The sequence below is a fragment of the Canis lupus genome, chromosome 34, assembly GCF_003254725.2.
Source record: "Canis lupus dingo isolate Sandy chromosome 34, ASM325472v2, whole genome shotgun sequence".
Lineage (NCBI taxonomy): Eukaryota > Metazoa > Chordata > Mammalia > Carnivora > Canidae > Canis > Canis lupus.
In genome coordinates this window covers 40,670,061-40,686,535 of record NC_064276.1, presented here as the reverse complement: position 1 = coordinate 40,686,535, position 16,475 = coordinate 40,670,061, and the positions used below count along the sequence as shown (strand labels likewise).

General features: G+C 36.9%; 1 protein-coding gene across 13 annotated transcripts in view; it reads left to right on the top strand.

Annotated features, from left to right (window-relative positions):
* The window catches only part of TBL1XR1 (TBL1X/Y related 1), a 187,478-nt gene extending 173,055 nt beyond the window's left edge, over positions 1-14,423 (top strand). For all 13 annotated transcript variants that reach the window (XM_049105833.1, XM_025425643.3, XM_025425650.3 and 10 more), the window contains 6 exons: positions 866-987; positions 1,129-1,203; positions 4,598-4,725; positions 5,307-5,472; positions 8,581-8,682; positions 9,580-14,423. In XM_049105833.1, the coding sequence (XP_048961790.1) occupies positions 866-987; positions 1,129-1,203; positions 4,598-4,725; positions 5,307-5,472; positions 8,581-8,682; positions 9,580-9,606 (620 nt within the window). In that variant the 3' untranslated portion in view covers positions 9,607-14,423. The remainder of the gene's footprint in view (positions 1-865; positions 988-1,128; positions 1,204-4,597; positions 4,726-5,306; positions 5,473-8,580; positions 8,683-9,579) is intronic.
* Positions 14,424-16,475: the final 2,052 nt, after the last annotated feature.

Sequence of the window (16,475 nt, the reverse complement as noted above, 5' to 3'; positions counted from 1 at the left end):
GGCTGGTGGGCCACAGGCCCCCCGCCGCTCCAGGTCTGGGGTGGCTTACCCCGCTTACTTGCCGTCATTCCCCTATCTGCGTTCCTAATTATAGAGCGCCTTTGCACCTTGCAGCCTGGGGAAACGGGAAGAATCTCCAGTCATATCAGAGCTAACATGGGTATTAATAGCCTGCCAGCTTTTGGGCGTCTGAGGGTTTTAAATTCAATGACACGGATTTTAGCAGTTATTTGACAAGAATGACTTAGAAGAAAATGTATTTGCGACCCTATACAATATTGCACTTATCAGTTGGGTGGATATGGAAATTATTCAGTATAACGTCTGTCTAACTTGCAATTTACAAAGTACTTTTCACACACATCTTGATCTTCACAATATCCTTGTGTACTAAGCCTAAAGGTTTTATTCCCCCTTTTTATAGATGGGGAAACCAGCATGAAAGGTTAAATGACTCGCTTGGGGTCCAGCGGTTAGGGAGTGGCCGACTGAAGCCCCCGTGCCCATCAAATACTCGAGGAATTTTAGAAATAAAAGGAAGTATGACATCACGTTTAAATGTTTACGAACGCGACGCTAAGGATCCAGTCCTGGTAACTCATGGAGCAAGCGCTCAGGAGCCCTCACCTCCTGTGTTACTTCCTTAGGCTGTGGCTCACATAGAGACACCCGAACTGAAATTTATTAGTGTTTGTGATATTTAGATCATCATTTTTAAAATTCAATTAGTATTTTAAAGATCATAAAGTAAGATGTTTAAGTTCCTATTAGCATACTGAAATGCCCAAGCGTGATTTAGAACTAAAGCTCCTAGATTTCAGTGCTTGTGGAATGAAGGCAAACCTGTAGCCCTTTTCCTTTTCAGCTCCGGCACTGGATGTTGATTGGCAGAGCAACAACACCTTTGCTTCTTGTAGTACAGATATGTGCATTCATGTCTGTAAATTAGGACAAGACAGACCTATCAAAACATTCCAGGGACACACGGTGAGTAACCTTCTTTTCGCCCTTGAAAGTGGTTATGATGACTAAGTGATACAGCAGGTGGCTTTCAGGGATGTGTGTTTAATGTCCAAAGAGCAACGCAGTCTGTACCGTGAAAATGTGACTGTGCCCTGTTCTCTTTAGAATGAAGTAAATGCTATCAAATGGGACCCAACTGGCAATCTTCTGGCCTCCTGTTCTGATGACATGACTTTGAAGGTAATTGAAACAGTGGGGTTGAAGTGGCAGTGGCCGTGTCCTGAAGAAGGGCTGCTCTGGCCATTTTTAGATTCTCGAGAGCATCTGTCCTAGCGTCCATTCGACGCCTTAACCGGGATCAGGATTCACTCTACTTTTTAATAGTCAATCGTTATTTATTTGTTTTGCTTAGTATTCCCAGTGTTTAGATATAGCAAAAAGAACGCTTGGTGGGAATTGTGGCACTAAGAAACATGCTGTCTGCACTTCTCGAAGGTCATATACTGGTGCGGTTCAAGTTCTATTTGCACGTGTGAAAATTTGACAAGTAACAGATCTTCGTCGCATTCATGGATTTTACCGAAATTCTGTGGATTGTGTTAATTTGATTCTGTGGTGTGAATATATATCATCCTTGCTGGGAAGCTGGGCTGTAGCACAGCATTGCTTAGTTGCTGAGTGGGTCTAGCTGACATGCCTGCATCCACAGCTCGACATGAATTTATGTTTTTCTTGTCAGTGTGACTAGAGACAAAACTACCACCTTGCATGTGTGCACCTCACATTTAGGAACAAAAAGCATTTTGAGATGAAGAACAGCCTAATATTTATCTCCGTCCGATATTAGTGAAGCTTTGAGCCCTTTCCTGCAACATAGTAACTCTCCTGAAAATAATTTTATGGTTGACTTTGTAATGCCACTGGCTGCAGATTTGATGACCCTTACAGATGAAATAATCATGAGGGAAAACTGCTTTTCCTCCCATGGACAGACTAAATGTAACCTTGGTAACCTGGTGAGGTTTTTTCCTTAAATGCCTGCTGTGTATTTAGTTATACATGGTTTTCTCAAGCCTGAGCTCCCTTGCACACATTGCTAGTGAAAAGGCTTTTCTTAATGCTTTTGTCTCTGAGTTTACTTTGCATGCACGTGCATTACAGCCATAAAATGAAAACCTTCCGGAACAGAGTATGGCACATATGTGGTCATGGAAGAAGGCCAGTGGCTGGAGAGCCTACTGAGTTGCAGTTAGACAAGTTTGAAGTAGAAACCATTAGAGAGCTTTTTGTCCTAACAATAATGAAAGGTCAGAGCTTTAAAGCAGAAGTGAGATGATGGGTCTGTTTTGTGTCTCGGGGCCAAATTCTGAGATCAAGGAACATGAGTCAGTAGGTCATGCAAAACCTGAACAGTGATTTGAGCCATGCAGGTGGGAGTGCGAGGTGGGTCCGATGCTCCAAGAAGAGCTCTTCCCTGGACATAAACATTTCGGAATTCTCTGCGAGTGGGTGGTCATTTAAAGCCACAAACTTGGATGGAACTGTGCAGGGTGAAAATACAGAGTAAGAGAGGAGGGGAACCTTAGAAACAGAAAGTCTTAAGGAACTCCCAACAATCGCCAGCTCAAGAGGAGCGAGCTTCCAAAAGGAAACTGAGAAGGAATGACCCAAATGGAAAGAAAGTGTTCAGTTCTTAAGGGAGGTGATGCATGGGGGCGGTCCACAGTGGCAGGTCAAAGTGAAAGGTCAAGTGAAAAAAGGTCTGAAACGTATTTTGGGGGGTTATTGACCTGGAGTTATAAATGTTTAGGATCCAAGCACATTACAGTTTTGCTTTGTTATCACTTATTAGGTTCCTTGCAGACAGGTGAAACACACGTGATTTTTGTGGGGAGTTTTTGTTGTTGGCAGTTGGGTTTTGGGGTGTGTGTGTGTGTGTGTGTGTTTGGCGAGATTTACCCCCTTGTCTTTATTGAATGATTTTGCCAGAAATACTCTCAGTGTAGATTTCTCTTGATTTTTGCTCAGTAATACGAATTTTAAAGGTCTATACATAGATCTTTTCAACTCCAGTAAGACTTAGTCTCTACTCATTTTAACTTTATTCCTTTGCTAGTTTATGATTTGTTCTGTATGAGTCATTTTCGGAACTTTTATAATGGTAACATGAGCTCTTTTTTAACAGATTTTTAAGTGTACGGCACAGTATTGTTATTTATGGGCACCATGTTGTACAGTAGAACTAGAGAGCTGAAATTTTGCACTTGTCAATTAGCTGGTCCTTCCTGTCCTCTTCCCTTGGCCTTTGGCAGCTGCCATTCTTTTCTTGGCTTCTGTGAGTTCGACTCTCACATACCTCATATAAATGGAACCACGCAGCATTTGTCCTTAAGATTCATCCATGTTGTGGCATAGTTCAGGATTTCCTTTTTTTTTTTTTTTTTTTTTTCTTTTTAAGGCTGAATAATAAACACTGTGTTGTATATGGTATGTATAGACCACATTTTCTTTATCCATTCATGCACCGATGGACACTGAGATGCTTTCCGCATCTTGACTTCTGTGACTAATGCTACAGCCAACAGGGAGTGCAAACATTTTTAAGATCCTGATTTCAGTTCTTTTTGATAAATACACACAGGTGGGATTGCTGGATAATATGGTAGTTCTGTTTTTATTTTTATTTTTTTTATTTTTTGAGTAAACTCTGTATTGGTTTTCATGGTGGCTATATACCATTTTACATTCCCACCAACAAGGGGTCTAATTTCTCCTCATCCATGACAACATTTATTGTCTTTTTTATTTTATAATAGCAATTCTCTGATAGATGTGAAATGACATTTCATTCTAGTTTTGATTTGCATTTCCCTTATGGCTAGTGACACTGAGCGTCTTTTCATATACCTATTGGCCATTCACATATCTTTCTGGAAGAACGGTCTGTTTGCCCACTTTTAAAATGGATTATTAGGGATTTTGCAATTGAGTTGTAGGAGTTCCTCCTGCATTTTCAGAGTTAACCCTTTATAGATACATGGTTTGCGTATGTTTTCTCCCATTCTGTCAATTGCCTTTTTATTGTTCCCTTTGCTGCTCAGCTTTTTAATTTTATGTAGTCCCTTTTGCCTTTTTGGTTTTGTTTTTGTTGCCTGTGCTTTGGTGTCATACAGGAATATACTGTTTGCAAGTTGCTTATCTATTTGCCCTACTCTGTTACAACATATTTTTTTATTCTAAACCCTAAGAGGAATTCATAATGTACATCTTTTATTTAAGGGACAGTGTTAAAACTACTACCTTAAACATTTTAGGATCATTACCCAAGGGACTTACTAAGTGTTGAAGTTTATACCATCTGAAGCTCTCAAAGTTAATTTTAGAACTACAGCTAATTCAGTCTTGAGGGCTCAGAATAGTGAACATTTGGAAAGGACTTAAAGCTAATTTGTCATTTTTAAAAGAGAGATAAATATTAAATATATTCTACATTTTAATTTCTTTGCAGATATTCCCTAGATCTCTAATCATTGTTCTGATTATACTGCTTATATTTTAGATTGGCACAGTAGTATTTTAAATGTACCCTCTGTGTGAGAAAATATAATTACATACATTTTTCTTTTTTGCTCAGATATGGAGTATGAAACAAGACAATTGTGTCCATGATTTGCAAGCACATAATAAAGAAATTTATACTATCAAATGGAGTCCAACAGGGCCAGGGACAAATAATCCAAATGCCAACCTTATGTTAGCAAGGTAATATTTCTGTTTTACTCCTCCTTTTATGAGTCTTCCACAGAAAAAGCTTCTAATAAATATGACAGAGTTAGGAAAGATTCCATGAAATGGAGTGTATCCTGCAAAGGGTGTTTTTTTGATGGGAACATTTAAACATGGAGTTTTATTCTTATTCCAGGCCTTAATGGATTTTTATATCTGGAGTTACCAAACATTTACCGATGGTATCAAATATTGATTAAAACTCAAGTAATCGAGGCAGGGTATAATAACGTTTCTTCAGCACTAAAATCATAAATATATAGTCCGTGTGTTGTTCGAAACTTTGGATCAGTCAATATAAAAGAATTATTTAAGGAGCAAAGGAATACAGTGAATTTAGCTCATTTTGTTTTCCAGTTCAGGGACTGGGCGATGCTCTTAAGGTGCCTTTTCTTCTATATGGCTTTGCTTTCAGAACACTTGCTTCCTAACAGCCCAGTCTGCGTCTCGTAGGGGTTCGTGGCTAGCTACTAGAAATGGCCGAAACTGTAGATTGGGTGTGGGGCGTGGGAACATTTCATTACTTGTAAAGTCATCTTGTTTCCTCCTTTGTTCAGTGCATCCTTCGATTCTACTGTTAGATTATGGGACGTAGACCGAGGAATTTGCATCCATACTTTGACAAAACACCAAGAACCTGTGTACAGTGTGGCTTTCAGCCCTGATGGCAGGTACCTGGCAAGTGGTTCTTTTGACAAATGTGTGCACATCTGGAACACACAGGTAGGTCTGTCACTTAAATCGTTGCACACTTTCGTAGTTACAAGGAAGCACTCGCCTGTGTAGATTCCTTTCTTCTCTTTGGTTGTCATTCCTTTTATGACATTAGTTCAGTTCTTAGTTTTTAAGTGAGTACTGTTTTTGAATTTATAGCCAAATAAAGATTGAAGCCAATTGAAGTTATGTTTTCCTAATGTAGACCAGAATTTGGAAGTGAATTTAGATTCTTGTTTTATAAGTTTTCCGACACTTTGCTGGCCTAAAATGTGAGAGTTTAAGATGCCTGTTTAGATAAATGATGTAATTTATTTATTTTCTAAAAGCCTTGTCTTTGAAAGAGCTATAAATGAGCAGTTAATAAAATGTACTAAGTTAGGACAAGGTTTTATGGCCGAACACAGTGATTTATCAGAAATAAACTTAAAACTATGCTGCCTTTGGAGGGACAATACTATATATATAGAGCAAGAGATCCTTTCCTAAAACACGGAAAATACAGCCAGCTGGTTTAATTTATTTCATCGTCTCACCTATTTAGTGTTTATGCTCCATGTACTGTTTTGTTTTGTTTTTTAACAGCAGTCACTTGACTCTCCCTTCCCTCCCCTCCCCCAATTGGTGATCACTTCTTAGGTGGTCCTTGTGCACCCAGAGCAAAGCACTGTGAGCTCTTGCTCTTTCTGTAGCTGATCATCATAGTTGGACTATTTTGCATAAATCATCATTGTTACATGTAATTTTTAATTAAGTTACACATTCAGATGGTCCCCCCTGAACTCTAAAGTGTATGCACTGGGAAGTCTTAGGGCTCCCATTTTCTTCTTGGTCCCCTACAGGTAACTGTTAGTTTCTCTTTTCATTTATATTTTTAACTCCCATGGAATTGATTTTTATATACCTAATGTGAGGTAGAGATCTAATTTTGTATTTCCAGTGGATAGCCAGTTGTCTCAATACTGGCTGTTATGTATTCTTTGCCTGTTTGATCATTTCACTTCTTTCATATGCATACACCGTGTTCCTACTATTGTGGTTGATAGCTTCTCTTGTACTGCATCGATAGATGTGTTTGTATATACCTCATCATTAGCATAGTTTTAATAACTATATAGGTACCCCTCACTCTTTTTTTCCCCTTCCTTAAAGTTTTATAATTTCTTTGTGAATATCTTCTTTTTTCTTAATTTATTTTGAAGTGCCTTATGGATCCTATTGTTAATCAGGAATGATATCTTTTTAAAAATATATTCCTTTTACTTACTAGTAGTTGCTCGTGTTTGGAACATTATGAATTTCGGCATATTGAGACTGAATCCACCCACCTCTCTGAGCTCTCTTATTACTTTTAAGTTTAGACGTCCCCCTTGGCTTTTCTCTAATCTTTTTGTTGTGATTTAATAACAGAGACTTTCTAGATAGAATCTGTCGATAATCTGTTGTGTACATTTTCAGTCACTTATTTACACCATTGTGAGAAAACCAATTTAAGTGAAATTTGGGTACAGAAGTAGAGGATTCTAATGGAGGGTACCTGTAGGCTCTTAGGGGCATTTGAGCAGCTATCCATACCACTTAGATGTATCACTGTTGTGTATCAAGAAAATACTTTTTTAAACTTTGAAAACAGTAAACTGCATCTGGTGAGTTTTTAGTGCAGTCATTGTCTTTTTGTCATATATAAATCTGTTTGTTTTTTTTTTTTTTTTTTTTCCTTTCCTCACTTGGATTGTCATCCATATGATGTTACTTAAGCATTTCACAGGTAAATTGTTGAAGTCAGGTCTGAACACACACACACACACACACACACACACACACACACACACACACAGATTTAAGTATGCTGATGATCCCCTGGGCTTTGTTAATGGTATAGCTCCAGCTTGTTGATCATGCTCTTTTGGTTCAGTTATAGCCTAATTTGAGCTTAGAAATTGCTAAGTGCTTTTGGAAGAAAGTTGTTTTTTTAAAACCCCAAAGCATACCATCCTGTAGATTTTACTTCCTGTGCATCAACAGATTTCAGATTTTGTTGGTACCATTCTTTTCTCCTAATTAACGATGGAAATATACTCAAGACCTACCATACTCATGGTTTTTCATTAATCTTTTAAATCGTAAGAAACTTTACATAGGAGAAAAAAACAGTTAAACCTTTCTGATGTGATCAGCTGTAGCAGTGCCCTCTGGTTTCCACAGCATTCGTAGAACGACTTTGAAGAGGAAAGTGAGGGAGGAGAGGCCTCTGGCTTAGTAATTACCATAGGATTGGCTGTCTGAGGAGCCATTCACAGGATCCCTGTCTTGCTGCCACGTTGTTTTTAGGTAGATCTGCTACCTCTAGTTGGACCTTTCTAGGGTTATCTATCATAAAGCTGAGAGATCCTGCTTTGTCAGGACACACCACCAGGAGCGTATTTTTCATTATTTTCCAGTTTCTCACAGCAGAACCTCTGAACTTAGCCCTGTTAAATGACGAGTTTTCCTAGGACAATATATATATATATTTTTTACTGAGTTTTAATTATTCAGTGGTAGCTGAATAATTTTGGTTTCCTTTTTTTTTTTTTTTTTTTTTTTAATCCCTTGTAGTTTAGGACTACTCTGTAAACAGAAAGTAACAGACTTACACTGAAATTGTCTTTACTGGTTTATTGCTTTCTCTTTAAGATGTTTTATCAAAGAAATTCTGACTTAATTTTCTCTCTCTATGTATTGGCCAAACTCATGCGTCCTTCAACAACAACCAAAAGTTCTTTCAAGTCATGCATTGAATGTTTACTCCATTTTTAACTATCAAAGAGGCCAAAGATACCTTCACTAAGAACAGTTATCAATACTGGAGAAACTGAGTGTGTGAGTTTGTATGTGTGTGTGAGAGAGAGATCTGTTGAGAGCAGGCAACTATTATCTTTTTATAGAAGGATCATCAAATTTCTGGTGTTTCAAAACTTGTAATTCATTTTACAGTCAAAGCTAAGTTCTCTCTCTGATTGTTAGAAATCACGCCATATAATATTTTACCTCAGTATTTGGAATTATATAATGTATGTTCTCATTTTTAAGGATCTGTTTGTTTTTTGTTTTTTGTTTTTTTTTTCATTTTTTTAGACAGGTGCTCTAGTTCACAGCTATAGGGGAACAGGTGGAATTTTTGAAGTTTGCTGGAATGCAGCAGGAGACAAAGTTGGAGCCAGTGCATCAGATGGTTCAGTAAGTATAACAAAGTATTTCCAAGGGAGTGGGTGTGTGAGCATAGTAAATAAATGTGGTTTATTGTTGTCGTGACTACAAAGTCTTCTTTTCCAAATAAATTTTATGGTATTGATTTTTTTTTTCTTTTTTTTTGTTTTACACTGAGGGCTGTGTATCTTTTATGTTTATTTCATTCAAATACTCTAAACAAAATATAGGCTGTGTTTGCCAAAAGAGTATCTGCATAACCAGGGAGTAGACAGTTATTCAGTTATTTTTAATGTGTAAACCTTCGTTAATGAAATTGAGCATAGAAGAATACCACTTTCTGAGAGAGATTTGAATTTGTAATGCCTATTTCTACCTTGTCTCCCTTGCAGAAGAGTGTTGGTGGCCCAGGGGAGGGGGAGTAGAGGCAGTTGAGTCCTGCATTGAGGAATGTGTGATACTGAGAGACTTGCCGGATGAGGTTGGCCAAGTCTTTATAGAAATACTAGTTTTGGCTTCCAAAGCTCTGAAAGCAAAGGGAAAAATGGAGAGGGTATTAGCCGTTAGCTATTTTCTGAAGCTGTAGCTTAATATAATCTGAAGTATCTTTCATTGAGGTCCAGAACATAGGAAGTGCTCTTATTTTGAGTGTATTTTTTCTGGTTTTTTAATGAACAGAGAGTAAATCTTCAAAATTTTAGCCGTGGCTCTTTCTCTGTAGTGTTAGCCCACGGTGGCTTCCTCCATCTCTTAGATGATTTTTCTGATTTCTGTTGGTTAAGTGCCCAGTGCCACGATTACTGTTGCTTTACCAGTTTTGTGAACTAGGAAGTAAAAATAGATTTTCAACCGTACCATAGAAACGTTAAACTGAAAACGTACAATGAATTTCTTAACACACTGGTTGATTATTTTAATTTCTTACAGGTTTGTGTGTTAGACCTTCGGAAATAGCGCTACTAGTTGGAAGCCATGGACCGACTATGAATGTGTACATAGCCAAAATGACTGTCCCTGACCCATGTACTGCTATAGTCCCACTTGAACCATGGCCAGTCCACTACAGCCAAATCTAAAAGAAATATATACATACAGTGTATATAAACAAAATTGCACCCTGAAGATGACAGAATTTTGTCACAGCTTGTGAATTCTGTTCACCAAGTGCTGGAATCTAATCTGCTGTGCCCCTAAAATAGCATTTAGAAGTTTTGGATATGAAAAACAGAAGACAGAAAGAAATATGCGTTATAAAAGCAGCCCATATGTGTACCAGTTTTTGGATACTAATGACAGCCTTGTTTCTCCCCTTTGAATCAGAAGACACCATGGATTATATTCTTTTTTCCCTTCAGTAGTTGAGCAGTTTGTATGTACAGAGAAAATGGACTTACAAAAACTTGCAGCAGTAGTTTGTTCTTGCTTTTAAACTTTGTTTTTGGTTTAGTTTATGGATGCATGAAGTAAGGGAGTGAATCAGTTTCTTGTTTATATTTTTTTCACCTTTTAAACAAAAAAAATTCTTAAAAATATTTTAATGCATTCTTTTGAAGAGATAGATGTTTGGTACATTTTATGGCTCCCAGAGCATATATTCAATTGGTGCATGTTGTGGAAGGGGGAATTGGAAATTGAATGAAAATATATGACTTTTGGTCATGTCAATCTGTAAGACACACAGTAAAAGGATATTATGCTCTGTTTTTTTTTTTTGTTTGTTTGTTTAGTTTTTGTTTTTTGTTTTGTTTTGTTCTTTTTTGGTGATGTGGCTTAAATGCAATAGTTTCTTTTTGGGGACATATTTCTGCCAATTAAAGACTAGAAGGGCACAATTTTTTTTTAATACCATAGAGAAGATGCATAAAAAAAATCTTCTGATGTTTTGTAGCCATAACTAAATTATGGTTAAAATGTGCACTATTGTGAAAAGGAGCAAAGTAGGTTTGGGGTTTTTTTGTTTGTTTGTTTTGCTTTGTTTTTTAAGAGATTAAAATGTTTCTGGATAAGGATTAGCTTCTCAAAGTGTCCATCATTCTGTGTAGAAGCTTAAATATGTAATGTAACCAAACTCCAGTATTAAAAAAAAATCTCTCATGTTTTTTTCTTTATATAAAACAAGATTATGGCATATAACACTGCCATTACATGGCAAAATGTTTGCTACCTTAGTTTAAAAACAATCTTTAAAACAAAAGACTTGCTTCAAGGTGTTTTTAAATAGCAGTGATTCAGAATTCAAAAACAAAAAAAGTATAATTGCACTAACCTCCCTGCTGCTCTGATTCTGCATTCGTGGTACTTGTGACTACATTTTTTTTTTCAAATACAAATAGATTGAAGCTGCTATTTTTTTTTTTTTTTTTTTTTAGTAATCACTACTATATCATGTCTTTTACTCTGTTTATAATATCAAGTATTTTCTGAAAGATCTAGGTATCAGAGCAAACCTCTTCTTGTGTTCATGCAGCTAAAAGCTAAAATACACAGAATTCGCAAATGATAGCACGGGGCCGTGTTTATATGTGTGACTAACAGGGTTTGTCGTGATTAATGTAAGTAAGTATCCACAGGTGTCAATTTTGAAGAGAATAGTTGTCAAATTTATATCTCAAAGATTTTAATTAAGGAGTTGCTTATTATTAAGCTTAGCAAATTTATAACACTATTTCCGTCACTAATTACTTTGAGGCCTTTACTACTAAAACTTTAACCTATGTTTTAAGTTGAAGTGGAAACCAATTTAACCCAAGTAATGCAGCTTTGATTTTCAGCATTTGTTGTTTTGCTGTTTCTACAAAACAGCACTGATTGAAGCAAGTCTTGGTTTTACTAAGGTAGGATAGCATTTGCTATTGGTAAAGAGAATAAATACACTTAATTTCACAGTACGTTGTTACATGTACCCCAGTTATTGTTAGTGGGGACTATGATACTGTAATAATATTTTTAAAAATTCACATCGAGAGAGGCAGTCATTCACGATGGTTTTGTGCCAGCTGTTTTTAGGGTTTTGGATCACATTATAGATATTTAGAACTATTACCCTGTGACTTATGTAGGAAACCTAATATGCTGAGTATCTGGCACTTGAAATCCTGCTTTTATTGCTAGAGGTCCACATCTATGGTTGACCTCTGTTGTTGTTTAAAAAAAATAAATAAAAATTTAAAAATCTGTGCAATAATTTTTAAATGTGCTCCCAGGAATAGACACAAATGTTTTGAGTAGATTTAAGCTGCATTTTCCTTTAGTGATGCATCTGTCAATTGCACTGAATTTAAATCTGAAAGTCAGAGGTGATTATTGATAGTACTTTTGTATTTTGATATGGACAATTTATTCATTTGCATACAGTTATTGACTTTTTTTTCCCCAGCTGATTAAAAGATAGTCAAGAAGTTCTGCAGTATAGCTGCCAAAGTAGACAGCTACATTTTGATGGTGTTGTCACCTTTTCTTTCTTTTTTTTTTTTCTCTTTAGCTATTTTACGTAAGCATAATAGCCACAATAGGACATATAAAAGATTATAAATACAGAGCTTTATTATCCTGAAGTCTTGGGTCTTTTAAGTATAAACTTTATCGGAAAGGTATCCATTTTGTAGGGTTGGGTTCTTTATGAGCATACAGTTGTTTATTTTTGCTGCTGTTCTCAACATCATCATTGCCTGCTGATGTGCCACGATGCTGCTCCAGTAGACAAAAGTAAGATTGCCTCTAATTTGAGCAGTAACTTGATTGTAGGAGACCAGGTTTCACGCCTGCACAATTCTGTATTTGAGGTCCTTGGCTCATTTTTCCTTCCTTTTTTTCTAAGAACTTACTCCTGAAGATCAACGGATTCCAGTAGATTTCCTACGGTATTCATTGTGTATCGTTGTTGTATAAGCTACTGTAAGAAACTTATGAGGAAAAATAGAAAGGAAAACTTGAATGCATAGAGTACTCGTTGGTTAAAGTAGAATAAAGAGCGAGCAGCTGTCACTCTTAAACTTCATACAGGAAGATCTGTTTTCTTCTCCATGTAGGAAATCCCTGTACCTCCTTCTATTTGTTCGATCCCCATTTCTGTCGTTGATCAGATACCATCATTGACTTTCAAATGACTTTTAGAAGTGGCAACTTTTAATTTCTTAATAGATTTTAGAGTATATCGAATTCTGTTTTAATTAATAATTCTCTAGGTAAGTATGTTTTAGGATTAAACACCTTTTACAGATACTGAAAGTGCCTCCTTTTGTGGTGTAAAAAACAAATTATGGTGCAAAAAGTAATTATTAGATTGAATTACATGAAGGTTTTTTGCTTTTTGACATATAGAAATGTCAAGAGAAAGGCCAAAGATTTGTACTTTTTCACTTATAAAGCACTCCTTTTTTCCTTAAACTTCTTTCTGTCAAATTAGATTTAATGAGAGAGTACTATTTTTAAGGAGCTATCTGTTTATGTAGAATGATTTTGTTAAGAGTAATGTAAACTATTATCGCATAGAGGCCTGAAGAGGAGTATGCATTTTTGCTATTTTAAAGGAATCACAAATGACTGTCCTTATGTGAGCAAAAATGTTACGTTTTACTAGATAAGCAGAAAAATAAATCTCAAATGCAGTGCCGTTTACTCTTTTCAAAACCGTTTTCATCTTCTTAAGCACATTGTACATTTCTACAAAACCTGCATTTATCCTCACATGCTAAGGGTGGTACTTGCATTTGGTGAATCACTGGTGACTGTTTCCACAGAAATTCTATTTCAGTGGACCAACATTGTGGCATGGCAGCAAATGCCAACATTTTGGGGAATAGCAGCAAATCTACAAGAGACCCTGGTTGGTTTTTTGTTTGTTTGTTTTCGTTTTTCCTTCTGAATCAGCAGGGATGGAAGGAGGAGAGCGTAGGGAAGTTACAAATGACTCCTTCCGGTAGTAGCTCTGAAGTGTCACATTCTATCCATTTTTTTTTTAACATGATTCTAGTTAAGTGTAGAAGAGAGAAAAAAGAGGAAGTGTTCACTTTTTTAATACACTGATTTAGAAATTTGATGTCTTATATCGGTAGTTCTCAAGTATTAATAGCATTCTTTATTTCTGCCTTTACGTTGACAGTGTTGAAGCAGGGTGAATAACTAGGGCATATACATATTTTTTTTTTTTTTCCTAGTAAGCCGTTTCACGATGTTTTCTTTGGAGTTTCTGCATAAGTTCAAGGAAACATTCTGCATGTTGTATCTAAGTCTGATGTACTTACCCATCTCATTAAAAGCAAACACAGGCTGCGTTTTGTGGCTCTGTGGCCCCTAAATACAGAAGCAATTCTCTTCTTTCCTGACTTTGACATTGTAGCTATGATGTTCTGATTTTGATTTTGGCAAATCCTTTGGGTCTAATTCTGTGAGCCTACCTATAGCACTGGATTAAAATGTCTGCATCATTTCTTTAGTTATCCAGCTAACTTTAAAACTGTTGTAAAAGTGTAAACCAGCCCATGACAGTTTTTTGTACCTGTTAAAGAACGTTCTTGTTCAGTTTTCATGATTCTTGTGTAAGGAAGACTGATCTAGATGTTCTCTGCTGTCCTGGACCATGTTAATTACACTCACAATGTACTTTGGTTCCACATCACAATGATTTGTCCCCAATGACCCTTTTATCCTTTCTAGGCACATTTTTGTTGTTGTCGTTGTTGTTGCAGTTTCCCTTTGCATTGTATTGCTTTGACAACTGTAATTTGAATCAGATCTGAAAGAGGTCCAGAATAAAATATATTTTGATATTATGTTGGCTGTGTACATATATGAAACCTTTGATATCTATGTAGTTTGTACAGACTATTTACTAGTCAAGTAAAGAGAGGGATGCTATCTCTTGTTTACAATTTCTTGTTTACATTTTAATTGCATTTACTCCTCCGATGTTCTATTGTAGAATAAACTTTTTTTGCTCTGAGTTAGCCTTCATGACATAACAACATGTCTATTCTCTCCCATACTGGTGTCTAATCAGCCGTAACAACTGCCATCGGAACCCAAACCACTGTTTCCCCCCGAGTGTTTTGTTTTCTAAGATAGATACTTTAAGCCCGTAGATAAAAATTACAAATTTTACTATTTTATTACTTCTCACAGGAGATGAGATTTTTTTAAATGAAGGGATTATTTACTATTTTTATTAAAGAATAATAGAGCATTTAACCAGCTAAGAAGTAACAATCGCTTTTGAATTATTTTGGAAAATAATACTGTATTTAAAGGACATCGCTTCACATAAACTAAAAGAGACCTCAGATTCATTTGCTTTAGTGTGCAAGTTGAGCACAAAACCGCGTGTCTATGTTGCTGAAGATTTTAGGGCAGGATTCTCAACTTTTCCCTAGTGACATTTTTTTCTTCATATAAACCTCTTCTAATGTAGTAACTTTCTTCCTTAGCCAGTTGCTTGTGTTGCTAACGAACCTTACAATCTTTGAGGAACGATACCAGGCACCTTCCGGTTTAAATGAATCCCAGCTCTTCAGAGTTACTTAGAGCCTTTTTACAAGAATCGTTGAGCACATTTTGTTTTGTTTTGTTTTGTGTGGGTGTGTGTTTCTTCAAAAAAAAAAAAAAAAAAAAAACAAACCTATTCTTCAGGTCTTCGGCCTTTCCCCTTCATGTCCTTAAGTAGAAACTAACACAGGCATAGACTTGTCATGTTTTATTAAGTGATAAGTTTTTGCATTTGCCAGAACTGACGACCTTTCATTTTCCAAGGGTTAACTTTTATTGCATGGCATAGATTAATCATAGTCTGCATCCTACACTTTCAGAAAGTGTGGGACTACTGAGGATTATGATCCATCTAAGCTTAAGGTAAAACCAAATCAGTTTGAGTAAGTCATAGAAGTGGTTCTTTTTAATCTCCCAGTTCTTCTACTTGGCAGTAGACCAGATTTTTCACCTATTAGGCACAGTAGCAGGTGAAAGTTTACTATTTCCCCAGTATATTCATTTGCAAAATTCAGTGGAGGAAAAGACACTATGGACAGATGTATGGTGCTTTTCTCTGCTGTACAGAGCTCTCTGTCAACAATGAAATGTTAACCCTATGCTACTTTTTCTGCATGTTTCTTCTTAAATGTCATATCTCAATGCTTATTTGTCCTAACTTGTAATATTTTTGTATTAAATTTTTTAGGAGTTCCTTGTAATTTCTTTATAATTTAAAATATATTAAACACAAAGTGTTTTAGTAAAGCACAGAAGACCATTATTAATGTTTCGTGGTTGTTGGGTTCGTATGATCACTCATGCAAACGATTCACATTTTAAGACGTAGGACCAGTGGGATGGAATCTACGCAGAAAAAGAGAATTCGTTTTTCTTTTTTTTTTTTTTTTTTTTTAAGTTACTATGTTCTACTAGTCCAGTGTCAGGGCGGGCTGCTTCAAAGCGTAGGTTATAGGGCCGCGGGGCAGGACCACGTTAGAGGAATCCCAGCGCGGAGTGGCCACCTCAGGGAGTCGAAGTCTTGCATTAAAAATCCAGTCACGCTGAACTCCGTCGGAGACGTTGGAAAACCTCCTGTGTCAGAATCTCTCGTGTTTGAATGAAGGGGTTTTGGAAGATCTGCCCGTTGCCCGGCCCCCTTCCCATAGGCCTTTATGACTCCACTTGGGGTACCTCCCTGACGGCGTCCGTGACGAGGCTTCCGCAGCGCGGGCACCCGAGGGGCCGTTGACCCCAGGAGGGTGCGGGGCAGCTCCCCTGGCGCGGACACCCAGGAGGGCCGGGGCCTCCAGCCAGGCGACCCCGGGACCTGCCCTTGTAGCTGATGCCGTGAGCTGCCAGTG